This window comes from Porites lutea (assembly GCF_958299795.1).
Source record: "Porites lutea chromosome 5 unlocalized genomic scaffold, jaPorLute2.1 SUPER_5_unloc_2, whole genome shotgun sequence".
NCBI lineage: Eukaryota > Metazoa > Cnidaria > Anthozoa > Scleractinia > Poritidae > Porites > Porites lutea.
In genome coordinates, this window is record NW_027332289.1 from 322,799 (window position 1) to 340,808 (window position 18,010).

The 18,010-nt window shown below is 38.6% G+C and overlaps 2 protein-coding genes across 2 annotated transcripts; both read left to right on the plus strand.

Moving 5' to 3' along the window:
- Window positions 1-2,553: 2,553 nt before the first annotated feature.
- On the plus strand, window positions 2,554-4,502 carry LOC140925379 (uncharacterized; the record flags this gene model as incomplete). The annotated part of the gene is made up of 2 exons (XM_073375356.1): window positions 2,554-3,249; window positions 3,962-4,502. Coding segments are annotated over 2 exons (1,206 nt in total), but the record flags the coding sequence as incomplete, so codon positions are not given.
- An 8,854-nt stretch (window positions 4,503-13,356) lies between these two features.
- On the plus strand, window positions 13,357-17,155 carry LOC140925398 (CUB and peptidase domain-containing protein 2-like). The gene is made up of 3 exons (XM_073375367.1): window positions 13,357-13,420; window positions 14,233-14,389; window positions 16,978-17,155. Exons 1-3 carry the CDS (start codon window positions 13,357-13,359, stop codon window positions 17,153-17,155), a joined length of 399 nt encoding a protein of 132 aa, XP_073231468.1.
- Window positions 17,156-18,010: the final 855 nt, after the last annotated feature.

Below are 18,010 nucleotides of genomic sequence, written 5' to 3' on the forward strand. Positions count from 1 at the left end.
GAAGGAGAGATGTGGGGGCACGATGTGGCCAACATCAATCGCTGGGTTGATGGTGAAGGAAAGCTAATTGTCAAGTTCATTATTCTTTACATCGTATTATGATGGAATCCATCAAGAAATTAAGTAAATTTAAAATCCCAGTGTAAAAAAAAAAAAGCCTTTTACCAGAATATCGCATTCATTTTTCAAGGGCTATATATGTAATTGGTTTTCTGCAATAACACCAAAGATAATTATTTATGGGAGTTCGAATAAAAATGACAAAATTTCACAAATTGGCATCTTGCACATGAAATTTTCAGAATTTTACCTGTGTTTCACAGACGCAGGTTCTAGTGAAATTTGTTATTTATTTTCTCGGATTCCCATCGTAAATCGTCTTTGGTGTCATCACAGATAACTCATCATGTTTATATCCCTCAAAAAGCCTCAAAAGAAGGTTGTATTCTTTAAATTATTCTGTTACAAGGTTTTTGTCCAATGAAAATTAAAAATGGCTGAATTTCCTAATGGATTTCGTCTTATAACGTCACAATGCAACGCCAGGGCCTTTGTTTATGGCAGCCTCTAAGATTAAAAATAAAACCAAAAGCTCACATGAACGTGTCCATGGTGATACGGTTTGGATTGCTCAGAACAGAGTTGATTTTGCTTATCTTCGTTCATACATGAATATAAAGGAGTAAACTATTTAGCCCTTAAAAGCCCATGTTCACCAACGTGACTTTGTGAGCTGGTGTTTTTGTTATGAACCCTTCGTATGCCAAATTAAGCAGATGTTTTGATTGGGCAGAGTGTTCGTTTTTTTCACGCATGGCCGAAGCGTCACTCTACACAAACTGTAGGGAGAAACTTTCAACTTCGCGAAATTATTTTTCTGAAGTATAGGGCGAGCAAGGCCGCTTAGGTGAACATGGGCCTTTTTTTAAAAGGCAACTGAATTAGCCCTTGGTTGCACGTGACGTTTTTGGCCTCTCTCGTTATAGCTTGAGTATCAGGCGTTTCTGAGTGAAAAGGGGGGGGGGGAGGAGGAGAGCGAACAAGGAGAGAGCTAGAATCTCCTCTTCGGTAGCCCATAAGGATGACCTAATACTCAGGCTACCCTCGTTATAGGTTTAAAAGTAGAATAGTAATATCAAATCATTATATTTTTCTGTTTCATTAGTCAAGTACTTCGTTAAGGCCCGAATACGAAAATATATTTCCAAAAAGCATTGCATAGAAAACTAAAAACAGATTTGATGAGCGCTCTTAATATCATTAATAGTAATAATTGATTAGAGCCATGTACGAATAATGTGTTTCTTGAAAATAGCAGTTGTTACCTTAATAGAGCAGTGTAAGTTTTTTTTAAAAATTATCAAGTTTATTTATTGGGTGGTTACCAATACGCGAAGCCACACCATCCCATAATGATTGAGCCGCTATACAATAGTTGAGATCTCTTAAAAGCTTCAACAAATGATTTTTTTGTTAGTATTATCGATTGTTCCTTATTTTTATCCTCTTTTGTATGGCCGCTGGCTAAGTTGATTTCTGTGAGAGCCTTTAATATTATCCTCAGTTGAAATGCAAATAGAATTTTTCTCTTTCTTATCGAAAATGTTGTTGTCGTAATTATTTGCTGGTGTCTTTTCAATCTTATTTTCCATTTTTAACCTTTTCTACCTAGGGGTGCCTACCTTTTACAAAAAGCAAAAAACTTTTAAAAAATCTTGCAAATATAATTATGACTGTCAACTTTCCAGGGGCGGATCCAGGATTTTTTAGGAGGGGGTGCACCCGTCTCTTGCTCTACTTGAACACCAATAAATCACATAGCTTTTTTTTTTTTTGGGGGGGGGGGGGGGGCAGAATACCAGTTGTATTAGAAGACCGCAGGTCATCTGAGTGGAGGGGGTGCGCACCCCCTGCACCCTCCCCCTAGATCCGCCCCTGCTTTCACATAAAAAAGAACGACCTACCGTTGCTGCTGCTGCAGAGTTCTCTGCAAATTTGAATCACCTCACAATGGTTTATAATCTGACGATTCCCAACGGAATGGCGCGAACCATTTGATTTTCGGCTTACCCATGTATAAATAAAGTATTTACCCCAGACGACCCCAGAAATTATCTACGCTCAATCCGTTCGTTGCCATTGCCTTTACAAGTGAAAAACCGCATCACATTATTTCCCTTCTCTGATATTTTGAAGCCAGCGCATGGCTATTTTTTTAGGGGATAACTTTCTGACTTTTTTGGACTTAACCTTCCCCAGCTTCTAGTTTTTGAACGAGTCCCTACGAACACGAAAAATCGAGTCTCGTTTTGGGCCCTACGTTTTGGAGAAAAATCGAGTCTCGTTTTTTGCCCTACGTTTTCGAGAACGTTTTAGGCCCCGTTTTAACGTGTCTCGTTTCTGAAACGAGTCATCGAGACATGTGGCAACGAGTCTCGATTTCACGTTTTCGATTCGACTGCCGAGAACGTAATCGAGAGGCCATTAAATCGAGACGATTTTTATCGAGTACTTTACAACACGTTGCCCAGAAACGGTGAGTGATCCGAAAATCTAGCTATGATCGATGGATCTGATATAGAAAGAAGGTTCCTTGAGGAGAAGGCGGAAATTGTTCGAGGATTTCTGCAGGAGAGAGAGATTGTTGATCGCGCCCACGAAGACGAGAAAAATGATATGCGTTTAGCTTTTGAAGTGGAAAAGGAAAACATGAGAAAAGCCTTTGAATGCGAGAAAGAAGAAATGCGACAGAATTTCTTAAAAGAGAAAGACAACATCCGCTTGGAATTTCAGGAATCGAGACATGTTTTGAAGTTGTCTTTCGAAGACGAGAAATCTGCGTTGATAAAATCATGGGATCGTGAAAAACAGACTCTTCTGGACAATTACGTCAAAGAGAAGAAGGAATTAAGAGCGCAGTTTGAGCGATTTTTAAGGGAGAAAGAGGAAGGATTTAAAGCCGAAAAGGCTGAAATGGAAGCGAAGATTCGCAAAGAGCTTGAGGGAATCGAGGAGGTAAAAAATGAGCTGAGGCGGACATTGTCGCAGGGCTTGGGCGATCTGGAGAATGTTTACTTCGAGGAGAACGAGTATCTCGAGACCCTCTATAATCACGAGCAACCAGAGGTTGATATGCACTTTAAAAGTATATCAGATGCCGAAATGAGCCTGGATAAAGAGGAGCTGTTGAAATCGCTCAAACAAGAGAAGACCAAAATGCATTCTCACTACACCAATAAGCACAAGCTAGTTGATAGCCCGCGTAGCTGGCGGTATTGTGTGGGTGCGAGATTAAAGTTTTGGCGGCGGAGCCGTGTTCCAAAAAAAAGGAGTAGGGACGAGGCGGTTGAAATACCGCCTGCCAGAAAACCCCGGTATTTTGAATGGTCCGCACACCAGTGTGCGGGGAAACGGATTGGTCGAAGAAAATTAAAACACTTTACAACTGCATCTGAGATCAAATCCTATCAGGAACACCTACAGAAGAATAAACCACCGGAAATGGTTACTCAGTATGCATGTAACAAACCAGCTTCATGACCTTTTAATGTTAAGCCTAGTGTTGCAAAAAAAGATTTACTCAGTCAAAGTTTAGAATGATACATGCACTGTGTAGTGCTAGTAACCTTCGAGCGAGAGCCGAGAAAATAAAAAAAAACCTCTGTTCAAGCAAACTCACAAGGTCACGTTTCACATTGTCACGAGCTTAGGAGTCGTGTTTAGCCTGTCAACGCTTATTTCTAAACTGGTTTCTCTTTGATTGGCTGATTTTAATTGGGATCAGCTAACGTGACAAAAGTGGGCGGCATTCGAAAAATCATGGTTCTCTGGCAGGCGGTATTTCTCGTGGCTTCGCCGCTCGTGACGGCTCCGCCGTCAAATCTCACTCGACCATATTACAACGGCTCCGCCGCCAAATCTCACTCGACTACTACACAATACCGCCAGCTACGCAGGCTAGCTAGTTGAGCACCAGTTCGCGTTGGAAATCGTTGACATGGAACAGAGGTTCAAACAGCAAAATTTAATGAACATTTTTAGAAGAGAAAAGTCGGACATGGAAAAGGGCTTTATTAAAGAAAAGGAAGACATCAGACGTAAATTCGAGGTGGAATTTCGCAGAATACTTCAACAACAGAGGTTGAAATTCGAGTCGGAAATACAAGGTTACGAGCACGACATCTCTGTTTTGAAATATCAAAAAGAACAGCTGGAAAAGTGCTTTTCCTTAGAAATGCGAACATTGAAATTAAAATTCGACCACGAGAAGGTTGAAATTGAGAACAGGTTTAAAAACGAGAAGAAGGACCTTAAGAGGGTTTTGAAAGGGCAATACGAGAGAAAGCTGAGTGGGGATAAACTCCGGCTTGAATGGCTACTAGATCAGTTTCGCCTTGGAAGAAGAGCAAGCACCGATCAAATGGGCTCTAATGGTTCGGCGCTCAGCACAAGTTCTATTTATTCCGATTAATCTTTACAGAAGGATAATGAAGTGCTGGGAAAACTGAACAGGTTAATTTCTCAAGTACCTCAAAACAAATAGCAGTTGATACGGTAAACATGCCTCCGTCGATTTCTACTCGCGCGACTAATATATTCGGTCTTTCACAAATAGTCGCTTAATTTAAGTAACACGAGCTTCTCCATGAAAAAGCCGAAGCTTGTTGGCTAATTATCAAGAACAGGCGGCACAAATCTAAAATGTTGTGTCACTCGAACAAATACAAATGTACAGGTTTTTTAATTTTTTTTTTTTTTAAATTTTGCTATTCAGTTTTTCACTAATTGTTTTTTTTTTCGTTCGCAAATGACATTAAGCGCCTTACCTTGCCAAATGAGACTTAAACAAGAAAGAAATAAAATAAAATAAATTACAATAGAAACTAGAAAAAGCCACCGTAAAATTAGATAATAATATATATTATATAATCATTATTCTAATGCATTAGTAAAATTTTGCTTTTTCGTTTGCTGTATGATCCTAGAAACACTGGCATACGGCAGCGTGAAGAGAATATCTCGCCTGTATTAAAACAAAGGAAGAATTATTCCTGTTATATTATCAGTATGAGTGACATTAATAATTGATGATATTAGTATGGAATATAACTCAGACTCTCATACTAGCCGCAAAATAACAGGAGATTGGCTGAATAGAAGTGAAGACTGATTTCAGATGATAAAAATAAAACGTGGTTGCCAAGGATGTAACTTTATACCTATTTGCAGAAGATCTTAAAAAAACTATATACTACGAATATAGATTCAGTGAATTTAATTTTAGTGCAGATGTTAGTAAATACTACTAATTTAGAATATACGTGCACTGGATTGAATTTTTGTCAAGGTGATTTATGATACCCACCTTGTTTAATGCAAACCGGTCACACTCTTCAGGTAGAAACTTCATCTTTTTATGAGATGGACAAGTTCATTTGTTTTCTTACTCACGAATCGAATCAGAATCGACCACGACGTTAGTAACCAAAGCTACAAATACAAGGCTAAAGCAACAAACTTTTCAACCAACTGAAACAAAGAAATTCTTAAATCTTTACTTTATAACTTTAGGAGCCTTCCATTCACTGAATTCACCCTCTGGTCAAGAGGTTGTGTGATTTAAAGAGGGAAAAAAAATCCCTCTTGAAAACACATTCACCATTGTCACATTGCCCTTAATACACCTTGTTCACCACGACCATTGTTTCCAATTTCACTGGGAGGAGGGGGGGGTGGGGGAAGGAGCTAAACAAGATGGTAGGGGCATATGAGCAATGCGAGAATGGTGAATCGGACAAAAACAATCTCCAAATTTCCACTGAGCTAAAGAATCTTATATCTGCAACACAAACTTTGTTCACATTGGAGTTTTTGTATGCATGAATCTGCTGGTTGGGGGAGTGAGGTGAAGTGGGGCGATAGGCACGCTTGGAATCCAAGTAAACAATTGCGGAAAATACCATAATATTCCTTAAAATGACGTTTGGGTAATGCTTCATGTAAACCTTACTTTTGCATTGTCTTTTGTAAGACAAACTTAAAGCAAGGGGCACACATACACCAACCCACGGCCTAACCAGTAACTCACGCATGCGCGCAGCCATATTACCCGGGCAGTGGCAGCCATGGACAGCTGTTTCGCCCTTATCGGGGCTCATCAGCATGGCATAGCCGTCGGGTGAATGAACGGGAAAAATCTCCGCGTATCAAAGACTCTTTACTGCTGAGGCGAGAGTAAAGGGTAAAGGGTCTTTAATACGCGGGGATTTTGTCGCCTGTGCATAGCATGTGAGCTTTCTCCGCCGAGAAAAGAAAGGAAAAAAGGATGGATGGATAACCCGGAAGGTATTGCGTGTCCTGCCGCTGATGGGACCTCTCATTTCACTTTTGACAGGAGGAGATGGGTCATTTCTTGCGGATCTAAAAGCTTGTTTGATATGCGATTCTGGATGGATTACTCAGAAAGGACTGATACGCAATTTAATTTACGTTACAGCTTTTAATTGAAATCAAATATAGAGAAACTGACAAAATTGGCTACTCTCGATTTATATCCAGATTAGGTGAAAGCAAGAAGATGTCCAGAGAACATAATGACTGAGAGGGGTGAATTAAAAAAAAAATACAGTCACTTTATTTCAGTGTCAATGTATTCAGCACGAAAGTATACTTGGTAGGGGACACTATTTTTGCGTCTCCTGCTCACTGGAAACGGGACTGCATTTTATACGAGTTCATCCGAGGGCAAGCGAAGGTCTAGCCGTTTGCAGCTAGGACAAAGGCATGACCTTTGTTAAGACCCTTGGTATTGGTCCGGCCCCAGGAATCGAACCCAAACGGCCTCCCGCTCTGCAGTCAAACTTTTTTCTACCGACTGAGCTAATCCTGACGCAGTTTATCCTCGTCCTCTGCACTCAGTGTCCTCCAGTCTTACAATAGCCCTTTTGCTGCTGACACCAACAAAACCGTTACACTTGATATTTAACTGAAATACCTCTTCAAGTCTTGGATTTGTTGTTGTTGTTGTTATTTTTCTTTGTGCCTAAATTAACATTGAATGAAATTGTTGAGTATCAGTAAATCAAGAAAGTTCAGGAACTCTTCCCGCAGCAGCAACAAATAAACATGCATGTCACTCACTACAAATAGGCAATTTGGTAATTGTGGTTTGATTAATTGTGGTAATTCTTTTATTTTGTTCGAAAAAGTATTACTGGAATAGCTTTTTCGAGGATGGTAGACGTTTTAGATACATTCGTTTGCTGCAATTCGAACAATGACCTCTATGATACTGGTGCAGAGCTCTTCGCGGGCATAGGTTGCGTCTTTAACAGGAACAATCTTGCATTTATTTCCTCATTCCGGGGTTCCAATATAGGAAATTCATGTATCTGTCATTTCATCTTCATCTTTCCCGGGTATAATACGAACAAATTTAATGATCAGCTCCCAGTTACGTGGCTTGCCGACGCAAATAGGTTAGAGCCCTGCATCGGTATCGCAGTCAGGGTTAATCCGGGCAAGCCCTCGATTTTTTCAGGCTTTTTTTTTCGCAACTGCATAAGTTGAGACTGTAACTGTGCATTTGTTATATCTATGCAACTGACCTTAGATCAGCACCTAGTAGTACCGGAAGAGGCGTCACTTTTTTTTGAACATGGGTCAAGTGTAAAAATTTGATAAACTACTCTCACCTCACCCGCTGCCCCTGAATAAGTTTGAATACATCCTGGTCATCATCAATTCTTGCGTCTCATCAGGAGCCCATCAATGCGTTAAAATTAAGTAAATCTTGGGAGTTGAACCACAAATTGACGATAAAGTTTTTAAAAGTTTTACTTCGTTCATTATTTGAGGCATATTGTCGGTCTCTGCGGTGTCAGAGGAAACTGCTTTTATTAGTTTTTTCCCTCAAAAAAACACAATATTATTGCAAAAATATACATAAATTGTTATTTTATTAAAATGCATGCATAAATTATGCGAAATTTATCTGCATGAAATCTTTTTGAAAAATTTCGTGCTTTTCTACAGGGGGTAAAAGGGTATTTTCTTCTTTTTCAAAACGTTATTTTATATTTTTGCCTTTCAAAAGGGATACAACAGTAATTAATAGCTTCAGTCTATACCGCTGTAAAAGCCTGCTGAGGAATTATCGATCCATTTCAATATGGTGAATTTCCTACAATTTCCAAATTTACTTGACGCTTTACTTAATGCTCGTTTCAGTCGAACGCTTTTAGCTTTCAAAGTTGTTATAAACAGCAGCTGGAAACGTTTTAAAGTTCCTGTTGATAAAACATAATTTTTGCTTCAGCTTCAAGCTTTCCCTACGGCTAAAACTCAGGGTCAACATTTCTAATGCTGTATGATCTTTCAGGTATTTGAGCCTTAAAAACTATTATCCATGAAACGAAAGTAGTATCCTTAACTAACTTTACTTTTCTTTGTTTGTTTTTTCATTTTATTTATTTCATAACTGTCCGTCTGACATTAATTATAAGACTGAGAAGAAAGGAAGAGTTGCTGCCGGTAAAAGTTGATCAGAGCTCATGATTGTAGTACAGTTTAAGGCCAATGCTTCATGCTAAACTTTAAAAGCAAAGTACAATAGGCATATAGCCTTTATATAAAAAGAAAATACAAAAAAAATTAGGGGAAAAAAATGTAAGTTATATCGAGTTATGTTACTTATAAACAGTAGACCTCGACCTGATTGTAGTGTCATTGCCGTGTTCTTCAGTACTGCGCGCCAGCCCGGGTAAATATCCTACACGAGCAAATATACAGAAGAATCTCGCGCGCGAACTTCTCCGGAAAGTGGGAATAGGCACATGTAGTTGTTCAATTCTATATCCTCGGTTTCAATTTATTTTATTCTCTGTTTTTGAATGTTGTACTGAAATAAGGGTTGAGACTGTCGCGTAATTTTTGCGTGCGAACGCACGTAAAATTTACGCGCGTGAATGACATAGAGGTAATGTATGAAAGGCCACGCGTAAAACGTGAAAGTTGAGCGAGGTTCAACTTTTACGTTTCGGCTTGACCTTTCATACACTGTCTTTACGCCCTTAAAATTTAAGTGCGTACACACGTAAAAATTATGCGACATTGGAAATCCGCTTTTATCCGAGTCAGTGCCGTACCGGCAAAAACACGGACAGGCTGGCTGTAAAGAAAAGGATAAGTTCAAATACCGAACTAGGGGCAGTATAACATAAGATTTCCGTCTTTGTACACTCATCTTGTGGGTTCATTCATTCGGCTTTATTTCCGCCGATCTCTCGTGTCTGGTCTTTTTCCATTCCGAGAAGAGAGCAAGAACAAGAAGTCTCTAAACCTTTGAATATTTAAACGAAGCTGAGTGCTCTGCATTGCAAAAGCGACGATTTCTATTTGAACAACAATGGTCCCAGCTGCAAAAAGTTTAGAAATATATTTTATTATCAAATAGCAACATAACCAAAACTGAGTATTAAGATTTCAAATGAAAGTTTAGTCACATTGTAAATTAATGTAAAGTTAAAAAACTCTGACTATTTTTTATAAAACATTGCTGAAGAGAAAAGATGTCATCAATACGTGAAAAAGACTGAAAATGGTGCGTTACACGCCATCAATACACTTCGGTTAGCCAATCAGCTCTTAGAATCTTGCTCAGAATTATAAGACAATGCAGCCTCGTTCCCAGTCGTCCTCGGCGATTTCGGATGTGACGTCACCTGTCAAGCTTGTCGGGAAAATTCGCCCAGGACGCGCTCGGTTCCAAGCCTCCTCTGTTCACTCGGATAGCGCGAACAGGCCTGGGTACGAGGCTGAAGACAATGAATTGCAAGTAAAAGGACAAAAAAAAAAAAATCAATCAATCAAACCAGGGGTGAAATTGTACCACATCAAGCATTATCAAAAAGGAAAAGCTGAAGAGGGAGATGTTCGAAAAGAAGGCGTGAAAACGCAGCGAAAACCAGCACAATTAAAACGGAAGTGAACACGCGACAATACATGTGACCCGAAACAGATGCTGATGTTTATTTCTAGCGGACTGACTGTTATTTCATAATTGGCCTTTTTGCCACTTTTTGTATGTCATTTTAAGAATACGCGTTGCCAGGGATACCATTACTAAATTAAAAAGGTTGTTATTTTATTTATCGCCCCTTTTTTTGTTTTCTTTGAAATTAATAATCTTGGACCGAAGCAATTCCTTTTTTGTGTTACTATTTCTATTCCAATAGTTTCCTTTTAAACTGAATAAAGTGACTTCGTGTATAGTGCAACTGATGGCATATGCCGTGATCTTCGTGCCAATTAAAGGTGTCATTAAATGTAGCCAGGAGATCATTTGAAAAGAAAATTATCTAAATTCATGAATATTTGGTGTCCGCCTTTCAGACGTTAAATCACTTGAGGGAATGAATAGTGATTAGGGTCTGTCGGATTATGCCGGCATAATTTTGAGCATAATACTATATCTGGAGCATCAGGCATAATGCTGGCATAATACTAGTATTTTTGGAGCATAATGCCTCTGTTTCTGAAATCTGTGAGAGGTGTATGCAAATTTTGCCAGCAACTCGCTCTTAGGGACGCTCTAGAATGTACAAAGTTGATAAAAGTGGGAATATTTTAACTTGATACGTTAGACTCGTACCGAGTGCATTTTGATATAATCCAAGTTCATTGGAGATAGATATATAGTAAGCTTTTCAATGCCTCACAATTTCCGACCTTTCGCTTGCTCATCAAATGTTTAACTGAATAATTATTGTCTAACAATTCTTTCAAAAATGAAAGACTAGGAATGTTTATTAATAGATACAGGCCTATGAGGGAAGGGGGGGGGGGGGGTGGGGTGGAAGTGTCATTTTAGCCCGGCATAATTTGAGCCAAAAGCCATAATAGGACAGAGATGGACACTCCCAGTCACGCCTTTGGGATATCTTAATTTCAAAAAAGTTATGTTTAGAACTATGCGGACCATGCGGAAACAGTTTCCGGTAACCTGGTTGACTTCCGGAAGAAGTGGAGTGACGATGTGGAGGGTGTGTACTTGATAAATTGTCCTTCTTCAACGACGAACCTACCATAGAAACTGGTTAAAACTTCTACACAAACGGATCCTTTACAAGAAACGGTAGAAATCGGTTAAAGCGACCGCGTGACCATCGTTTTTGTTTGAACAGTTGGAAAGAGGACAAGTGGCATTGCGGCCCGGATAAGCGTTGCACACAAAACACGCGGGTCCTACAAAGACGACCGTACGAGCGACCGTGTGGACGTATTTTCTTTTGAAAGAGGAAGGAAAAGAACGTGTAAAGGTTTCCAGTATTTTTGTCAAGGACATGACCAGGGATCATGTGGAAAACACCTTTTCCTGCTTTGACTGATATTTTGTACCGTGCTTCTCATTGGACAATTAACAATTAAGCGCTTTAATATTCTTGAACACGAGGTGAATAGAAGCGGAATATTCGCGGCGAGGTTAATATTCCTAAAGCCACTGTTCACCAAGATTAAAAATCAGTAAGGAGACCATTTAAGTTCAATTTGATTGACGGTTTTGACGAATCAATTCATGTGTGAAAATCGGTATGTGCAAAAGTTTGATCTTTACAGAATTTTCAAACATTGCAAATCAAATCGCAGTTAAAAAGTCCTTTCGCAAACAATGGCCTAATGGGTTATATGGAATCGCCAGAACTTTAAATTCTGCTTCCCAGCCTGTGAAGAAAAGAAGAGCTTTGTTTTCATCTGTCGACTCGCCAAGTCAAGGAAAAGGTTTCTTGTGCAGCTTGTGTTGTTCTTTAATAAGTGCAGACAATGGTGGCCCGGTTGCTCGAGGTAAGGCGCCGTTTCTCTGTAGTTTTCTTGACAATTTTGTAAAGATTTTCTTTTATTTTTCTTTGTCATAAGTTGAATTTGATTTCTGGGGAAAATCCGCCTTTGAAGGAAACGTTGAGTTTACAAAACCATCTCTTCTATTCAATTAAACTGTAATTATCAACATTCCATCGAGCGAAAAATACTGCTCAGTAAAGTTAATCGGAAAACGCTCTTTTGAATACTTTGAAGTCTTTTCTTACCTTCAAAAAAATGGACCCTAGGATTTTGCCGAATTCTGAAAGGTTCTTACTCTAAAAAAGACTGGCAAAACACCGATCTAACGCATTAGTTACTCGCGAGTCTAAAACACTACAAAGACCACTGAGTGTGTATCCTGAAAACGATTTTTGCTTGTAAAAGCTTTATTTGTGTAAGGTTAATGGTGTTTTTCATGTTGCAAACGGTGTTGAAATAAATACGACAGTATGATAATCTCATCTGGAGTTTATTTACTTTTATGTGGTTTTACCAAGCCTCATATTTTCCTCTTAGACCTGTAATAATTAACCTTTACAGATACTGCACCACAATGTGTAGGTAAGATTTCCATACAACCCCCAAACATTTGTTATGTGTGTTAAATAATATAAGATTGCTGCATGTATAATAAATGTAGGGGTTTGACTGCAAATCGTACCACAGCATAATTCAAGCTTCAGGTATTCATGAAGCATAGGACCTTTTGATGTTGTGTTTGCCACTTAAAAAAATGTCCCGAAAGCGCTCGAAAATACAAACGAAATGTGCTCATACCCCCTGGGCATCCTATAATACTCCTTAAATCGATTTGATTCAATATGGCCGCCGTATCGGTAAAAAGGTCTACTGTTCAGGGGCTCCCAACGACAGTTTTCTGTAAAATATCTGTTCGGAGAAGCAAATTTTGCCTAAAATTTTCTTTTGCGTCAGGACGGCTAAAAATTTCTAGATGAACGTTCCATTCATGCACAATTTTCCAAGCTTTTCTAATACATTCCCTACCATTTTCAGAAGTTTAATTTTTAATATTTTTCTACTCAGGTTGCACTATTTTTCGTAGAAAAACGAAACCTAAAATTTTCGGATTCTAAAATGTGATGGAGAGAGGAATCAGAAAAATTCTTACTTTCGTAAAACGTTAAATTACACCGAAATTTCCGGAAGAAAAATACTGAAGCCCTTGTAATTTCGAAAAGACTTAAGTTCCCCTAAGTTCCCCTAGGATGACTGAACGTAGCGCCGCTTAGCATGCATTTCTAGAGATCTGAAAGTACTCTGGATAGCCTAAAAAGTGTTTTCAACGTATTTTGAAGAAAACCGTCGTTGGGTGCCACTGATTGTTTTCCTCGAAGTTATATATTAAAAAGGGCAAAGAAGAGTTAATAATTATTTTATTCAACAATTGCAACAGGGCAACTCGTTGATTCTACTTACCCTCCTCCCCCGCGGCCTTATGAACAACACCTTAACATCACGTTTTACTTAAACAGGAGGATGAAGTTTGTGTTTGCACTATCGCTGATGCTGTGTTACAGTTCAGCTCAGAGTGCTGATCCAAGTGAGTATATTGTACAGTCCAACCTATGAGTGACTACCTTTCGTAAGGGACGATCTAAATAAAGCACCAAAACTTTCCCGGTGAAAGCCTTACAGCTGGTACCTCTAGTAAACGACCACCTCCTGTAAGCGACTGCGACCACACTATTTGGGTCTGACGGTTTAATGATTTCCATTGGTTTTAACCTTGTAAGCGACCACTTCATGGTCCTTCAAGCATTGTCTGATCTCTATTTTGGCAGTGTGTACTATGCTAATAGGAATATACGGAGAACTTTATCAAAACATGGAACTACACACTTGCAATAACTTATCTTCCATGAAAAAAGTTGTGTTCGGACATCTCCTTAAGCGGCCATTGAGTCTGCATTATTTGTGCTCTATGGGGGTTAAGTTCGCATGTATTTTTATCGCGCAGAATATACTATACGCCTCTATTTTTCTCCTGTCCGTACACCCAATCAGCTGACATGGAGAAAACAGAAAACTAGTGTTTAACTACCAAACATCTGGCAACTTTTCTTCTTTAAGTTTTTTTTTTAGCAATTTTCGTGATCCACCTATCGTGTTCAAAAACTCAATCACCCTAGGTCAGATTTGATTTCAGGTAATATCCTGTAAGTTTGTGACATTGCATTTAAACCAGTGGGAAAATAGGGGGGATTTAGGAAATTCGTTTAGTTTGTTATGTCATCTAAAACTTTCGAAAAAGCAAAGAACGTAGAAAAAAGAACATAGAGGGCGAGACCCTTAAGTTCTCTATTGATTAAGAGAACACAAGTCTACGTGTAAAGTTACAATTTGATTTTATAGAATGTGGTTCTGTGGTAAACAACGCCTTGACAAGTCCTGGATTTCCAACACAATACCCGAATAACATGCACTGTGTGTACAACGTTTCCATTCCATCCGGAAAGGCGCTGAAGATCAGTTTTTCAACTTTTTCCCTGGAATTAGAAACTCGATGCGGGTAAGTAATTTAACAATAGACAGCTTCAGAATCACGGTTACGGCAAACGGCAAACGTCAGATTCGAGTTGAGAATATCTCAAAACAGGATAGCAGGTAAAAACAGCTGAAAGCAATTCTTATGGATAAAACTGGCGTGAAACGATTCACTTTTTTGTAGAAGTAATGAACAATAAACATCAAGAAAAGGGAAAACTTGATCACGTGATGGTACAGATTCACTTTTGCCGTTTACAATAAAGTTAACGTGACTGATGACAAATAATTGAAAACCACTCAACTGACTCAGTTTGGTAAGAGTAGACTAGGAACTTAACTTAAAGTGATTCTTGTTACTCTAAAACGTAACATTTTTTCTGGTCAAAACTTATTCACGAATTCCGACGTTCGGCTTGTACGCTGCAAGTTTGCGGATCTGTGATATTAGGCCTAGAAATAAGGAAAAATCAGGCTTCTAAAAACCCAGGCTGGTAGGTAAGTATATAGCCCTCTTATTTTAAAATAAAGATAGACCTATCTTTAGAAACTGATAACACGAAGAAGAATGTAAAACATACTGATACTCTTTAATTCTTTTAAGATACTCTTTATTCCTAAAAGAATTAAAGAGTATCTGCCAGTAAATTAGCGGTCTGGTCGATATATCGTGAAAAATAGATTTCGCTCATTTCTTGTGCGTTGAAAGACTTTCATGTACCTGCACTTAACGGCCCCAATACGCTGGCCTGTATTTTTAAAACTCTCGAATTTTTAAAACAATTTTGGTTCACCCCATCCAACGCTCGCGTTGCGCGGCTTAATTCAAGGCTGAAAATCAACAAAACTATTGAATGTTGATTTGGAAAGAAATAGTAATTATTAGATAAAAGAAATAAAGCAAAAAGCCATCATAATTCCTTTGACATAACACAGCGTTTTCTGCCAACATTAAGCACAAGTTAACAAAAATAGCAAGATTTTAACGATCCCCTTGCCGCACTGATAGATCAAGTGGAGCCAAACCACCCCCCAAATGGGGTCCCAAATGTGTCATTTGCTCTCGCATAAAAAATTGAAGTAGTGTAACATGTTCCTAGCGGCAGAGAGCGATGGGAGTCGGCTGTTTCGCAGCCTAATTAATGAATAAAATTCAAACTATTATTTACAAAATCGAATGTTCGTTGCTGGTGCTCGTAGATTGGCTCACTGGCTAAACCGAGACCTGCCCAATGATATCGTTTTAGATTTGGAAAATGCCATAGCTTTTTTAAAATCCAAATTAAGATTTTACGCCTCAAGGCTTTTACGTGAGTCAGGAGATGAGTGAAATCCCTTTTACGGACCTTTGTCATCTTTAAGTCGGTCGAAAGCAAGAGAACGTAAAGAGGGTCTCAATGGGGTGGTGGCATTTACGATTATCGGCTAAAACTTTGGCTCTTTTACGGCTATCGGTTAATTTTTTCCAATTACGGTTAACTATAAAGTTAAAATTAATTTCTTTGTTTCAAAGGGTTAAACCTGTATTTTTTTGTATCTTTAAAGCAAAATAAATGTCTTAGGATCATCTCGCGATGAAATTAGTTATTCTTCTGAAAATTTTTAATATTTCATAAATCATGCTTTTAGAGTATTCCACTTCTAATATCATTTTACGCATAGAAATGTTAACTATGAAAAAGTTTGTCATTTTTTGCATCTTGGCGTGGTTTCCTTTTTCTTCAGGGGCTACTGATTCGTTCTTCGGGTCGCTTTGTATTTGCTACCCTCTTCTCTTTTTACTACCACGATAGGGTCTTTACCCCACTGAAGAACAGGTTGTACATCATGAACTAAAAAAGAACAAGCATACAGATTGAGACTCGAGCATTTCTCTGACTCTCACATTTACAAGCGGCGGAGCCCAGCTGAGAAGTACGCGGCTTTGAAGATCTTTGCCGCAGTTTTCTCATTCTCTTAAAATGACATAAACTCTTTGTTTAAAATAGAAACAAAAGGTTAAGCCATTGCCAGTCAACTAAAATTTTTTGTGAGCCATGAAAAGGACCATTTCTAATAAAAGACATAACAGTTTATTTGAACAGAATCTTTGTGAAAAGTAAAACAAGCAAAAACGGGAACGTAAAGAGTGAAAGTAGCCACGAAATAAGTAACACAACCGTTCCAACTGAGTTTAGCACGTTCCTCAAATTATCAAATCTAAGGAGCAAAATTTTTTTACGGTTAACTCTTTTTATCCTATTTACGGCTAAGGGTTAAATTTTTTCAATTTTTACGGCTATCGACTAAATTTTGAGCCGTTTTATGCCTATCGGTTAACCCCATTGAGACCCTCCGTAAAAACCTCTTGTTGAACGTTAATTGGCATTTGAAGACGGCGGCAATTCAACTGCTCGGGAGTGACTCAAGTGCAACATAAAATGAAAGAATTTGATCGGAGGCTTGATATTCCACAGAAACGTTTGGAGCTTCCTTAACTCCACCATAAAGCACGACTCGCAATGAGTTGAGGCAGGGGAACATAAAAGGCTTTTATGTTCTCTTGGCGGTTAGCGTTATTTCTATGAATTTAACTGCCCTTGAAAAGGAAAAAACATATTTTTTCCCTTCTAGGTATGATTATCTGAGGATTGTACTTGGTACATATTGTGGGAGCGAACTTAGTGGAAAGGTAGTTTTGGTAACTGGAAACTATGCATTAATAACATTCCACTCTGATGGTTCTGAACAATACCCGGGATTCCAGCTCACGATATCATTTATCGAAAATCAAAATGGTATGTTCAAATGAGAAGGGAGTCTTTCTTAAAAAGTAAATAGGATGAAATAAAATAAAATAAAGAATATAAGAATATAACTAAGTTGCCATTCAGGTAAGATGTCAAAGTTGATGTTTAGAGGTCAAGGTGAGTTGCCCGCATTTTTAAGAAAACTGATAAACAAACAATACAACTAATATTGATAAAAAAAGGCAAAATTAGAGGTAATTTCAGCCTTTTTTTTGCTGTTAAGCAAACTCTAAATCTGACTATGAGCACTACACAATCTTTATTCGGGGTTATGCTGTAGTGCAGTATTTCTAAACGATTTCGCAATTTTTTTAAAAAAACTGTGCTGTCAAGATTGAGATCCTGATATCGGGGATTGAACAAGATGGTACTGAGATACTGAGATCTTACTGCATAGTACTGATGTTTAAGACACGTTCGTTTGACCGTATTATACGTCTTTCTCAGAGAGAAGGTGAGAAAAATGTTCTTTCCAGTAGAGTGCAAAACCGTCGTTTTTTTTCTTTCTCAAAATCAGTGAAGAAATTGGTAAAGCGTGGCGTAAGAGTCTTAAGCGCGAAGCGCGCGAGCGTCACACGCCCGTAAGGCGTGTAAGGCGAGAGAAAAAAAAAGCTAGCATTAGCATTACTTCTCTGTGCAATGCAGTATATAAAATGGAGGATCAAAAATGAGTGGAAGTGGCAGTAGTACGCTAACAAAGCCTGTGCCTGCCCCTCGAAGGGGAGTAAGCCTAAAGAGCCGAGCGCCTCGCATAAATTGTAGAATTTCAAAACACAGTTCGGCAATTTTATGAGTGGATGAAAAAGCTCGGAAAACGTGTTTGTTGCGCCTACCAGAAAAGGAGAAACGTTACCAAA

Coding starts and splice junctions, on each gene's coding strand:
- LOC140925398 (XM_073375367.1), top strand. CDS start 13,357: ATGAAGTTTGTGTTTGCACTATCGCTGATGCTGTGTTACAGTTCAGCT. Junction 13,421..14,232: donor AGCTCAGAGTGCTGATCCAA/GTGAGTATATTG, acceptor TTGATTTTATAG/AATGTGGTTCTGTGGTAAAC. Junction 14,390..16,977: donor GAATTAGAAACTCGATGCGG/GTAAGTAATTTA, acceptor TTTCCCTTCTAG/GTATGATTATCTGAGGATTG.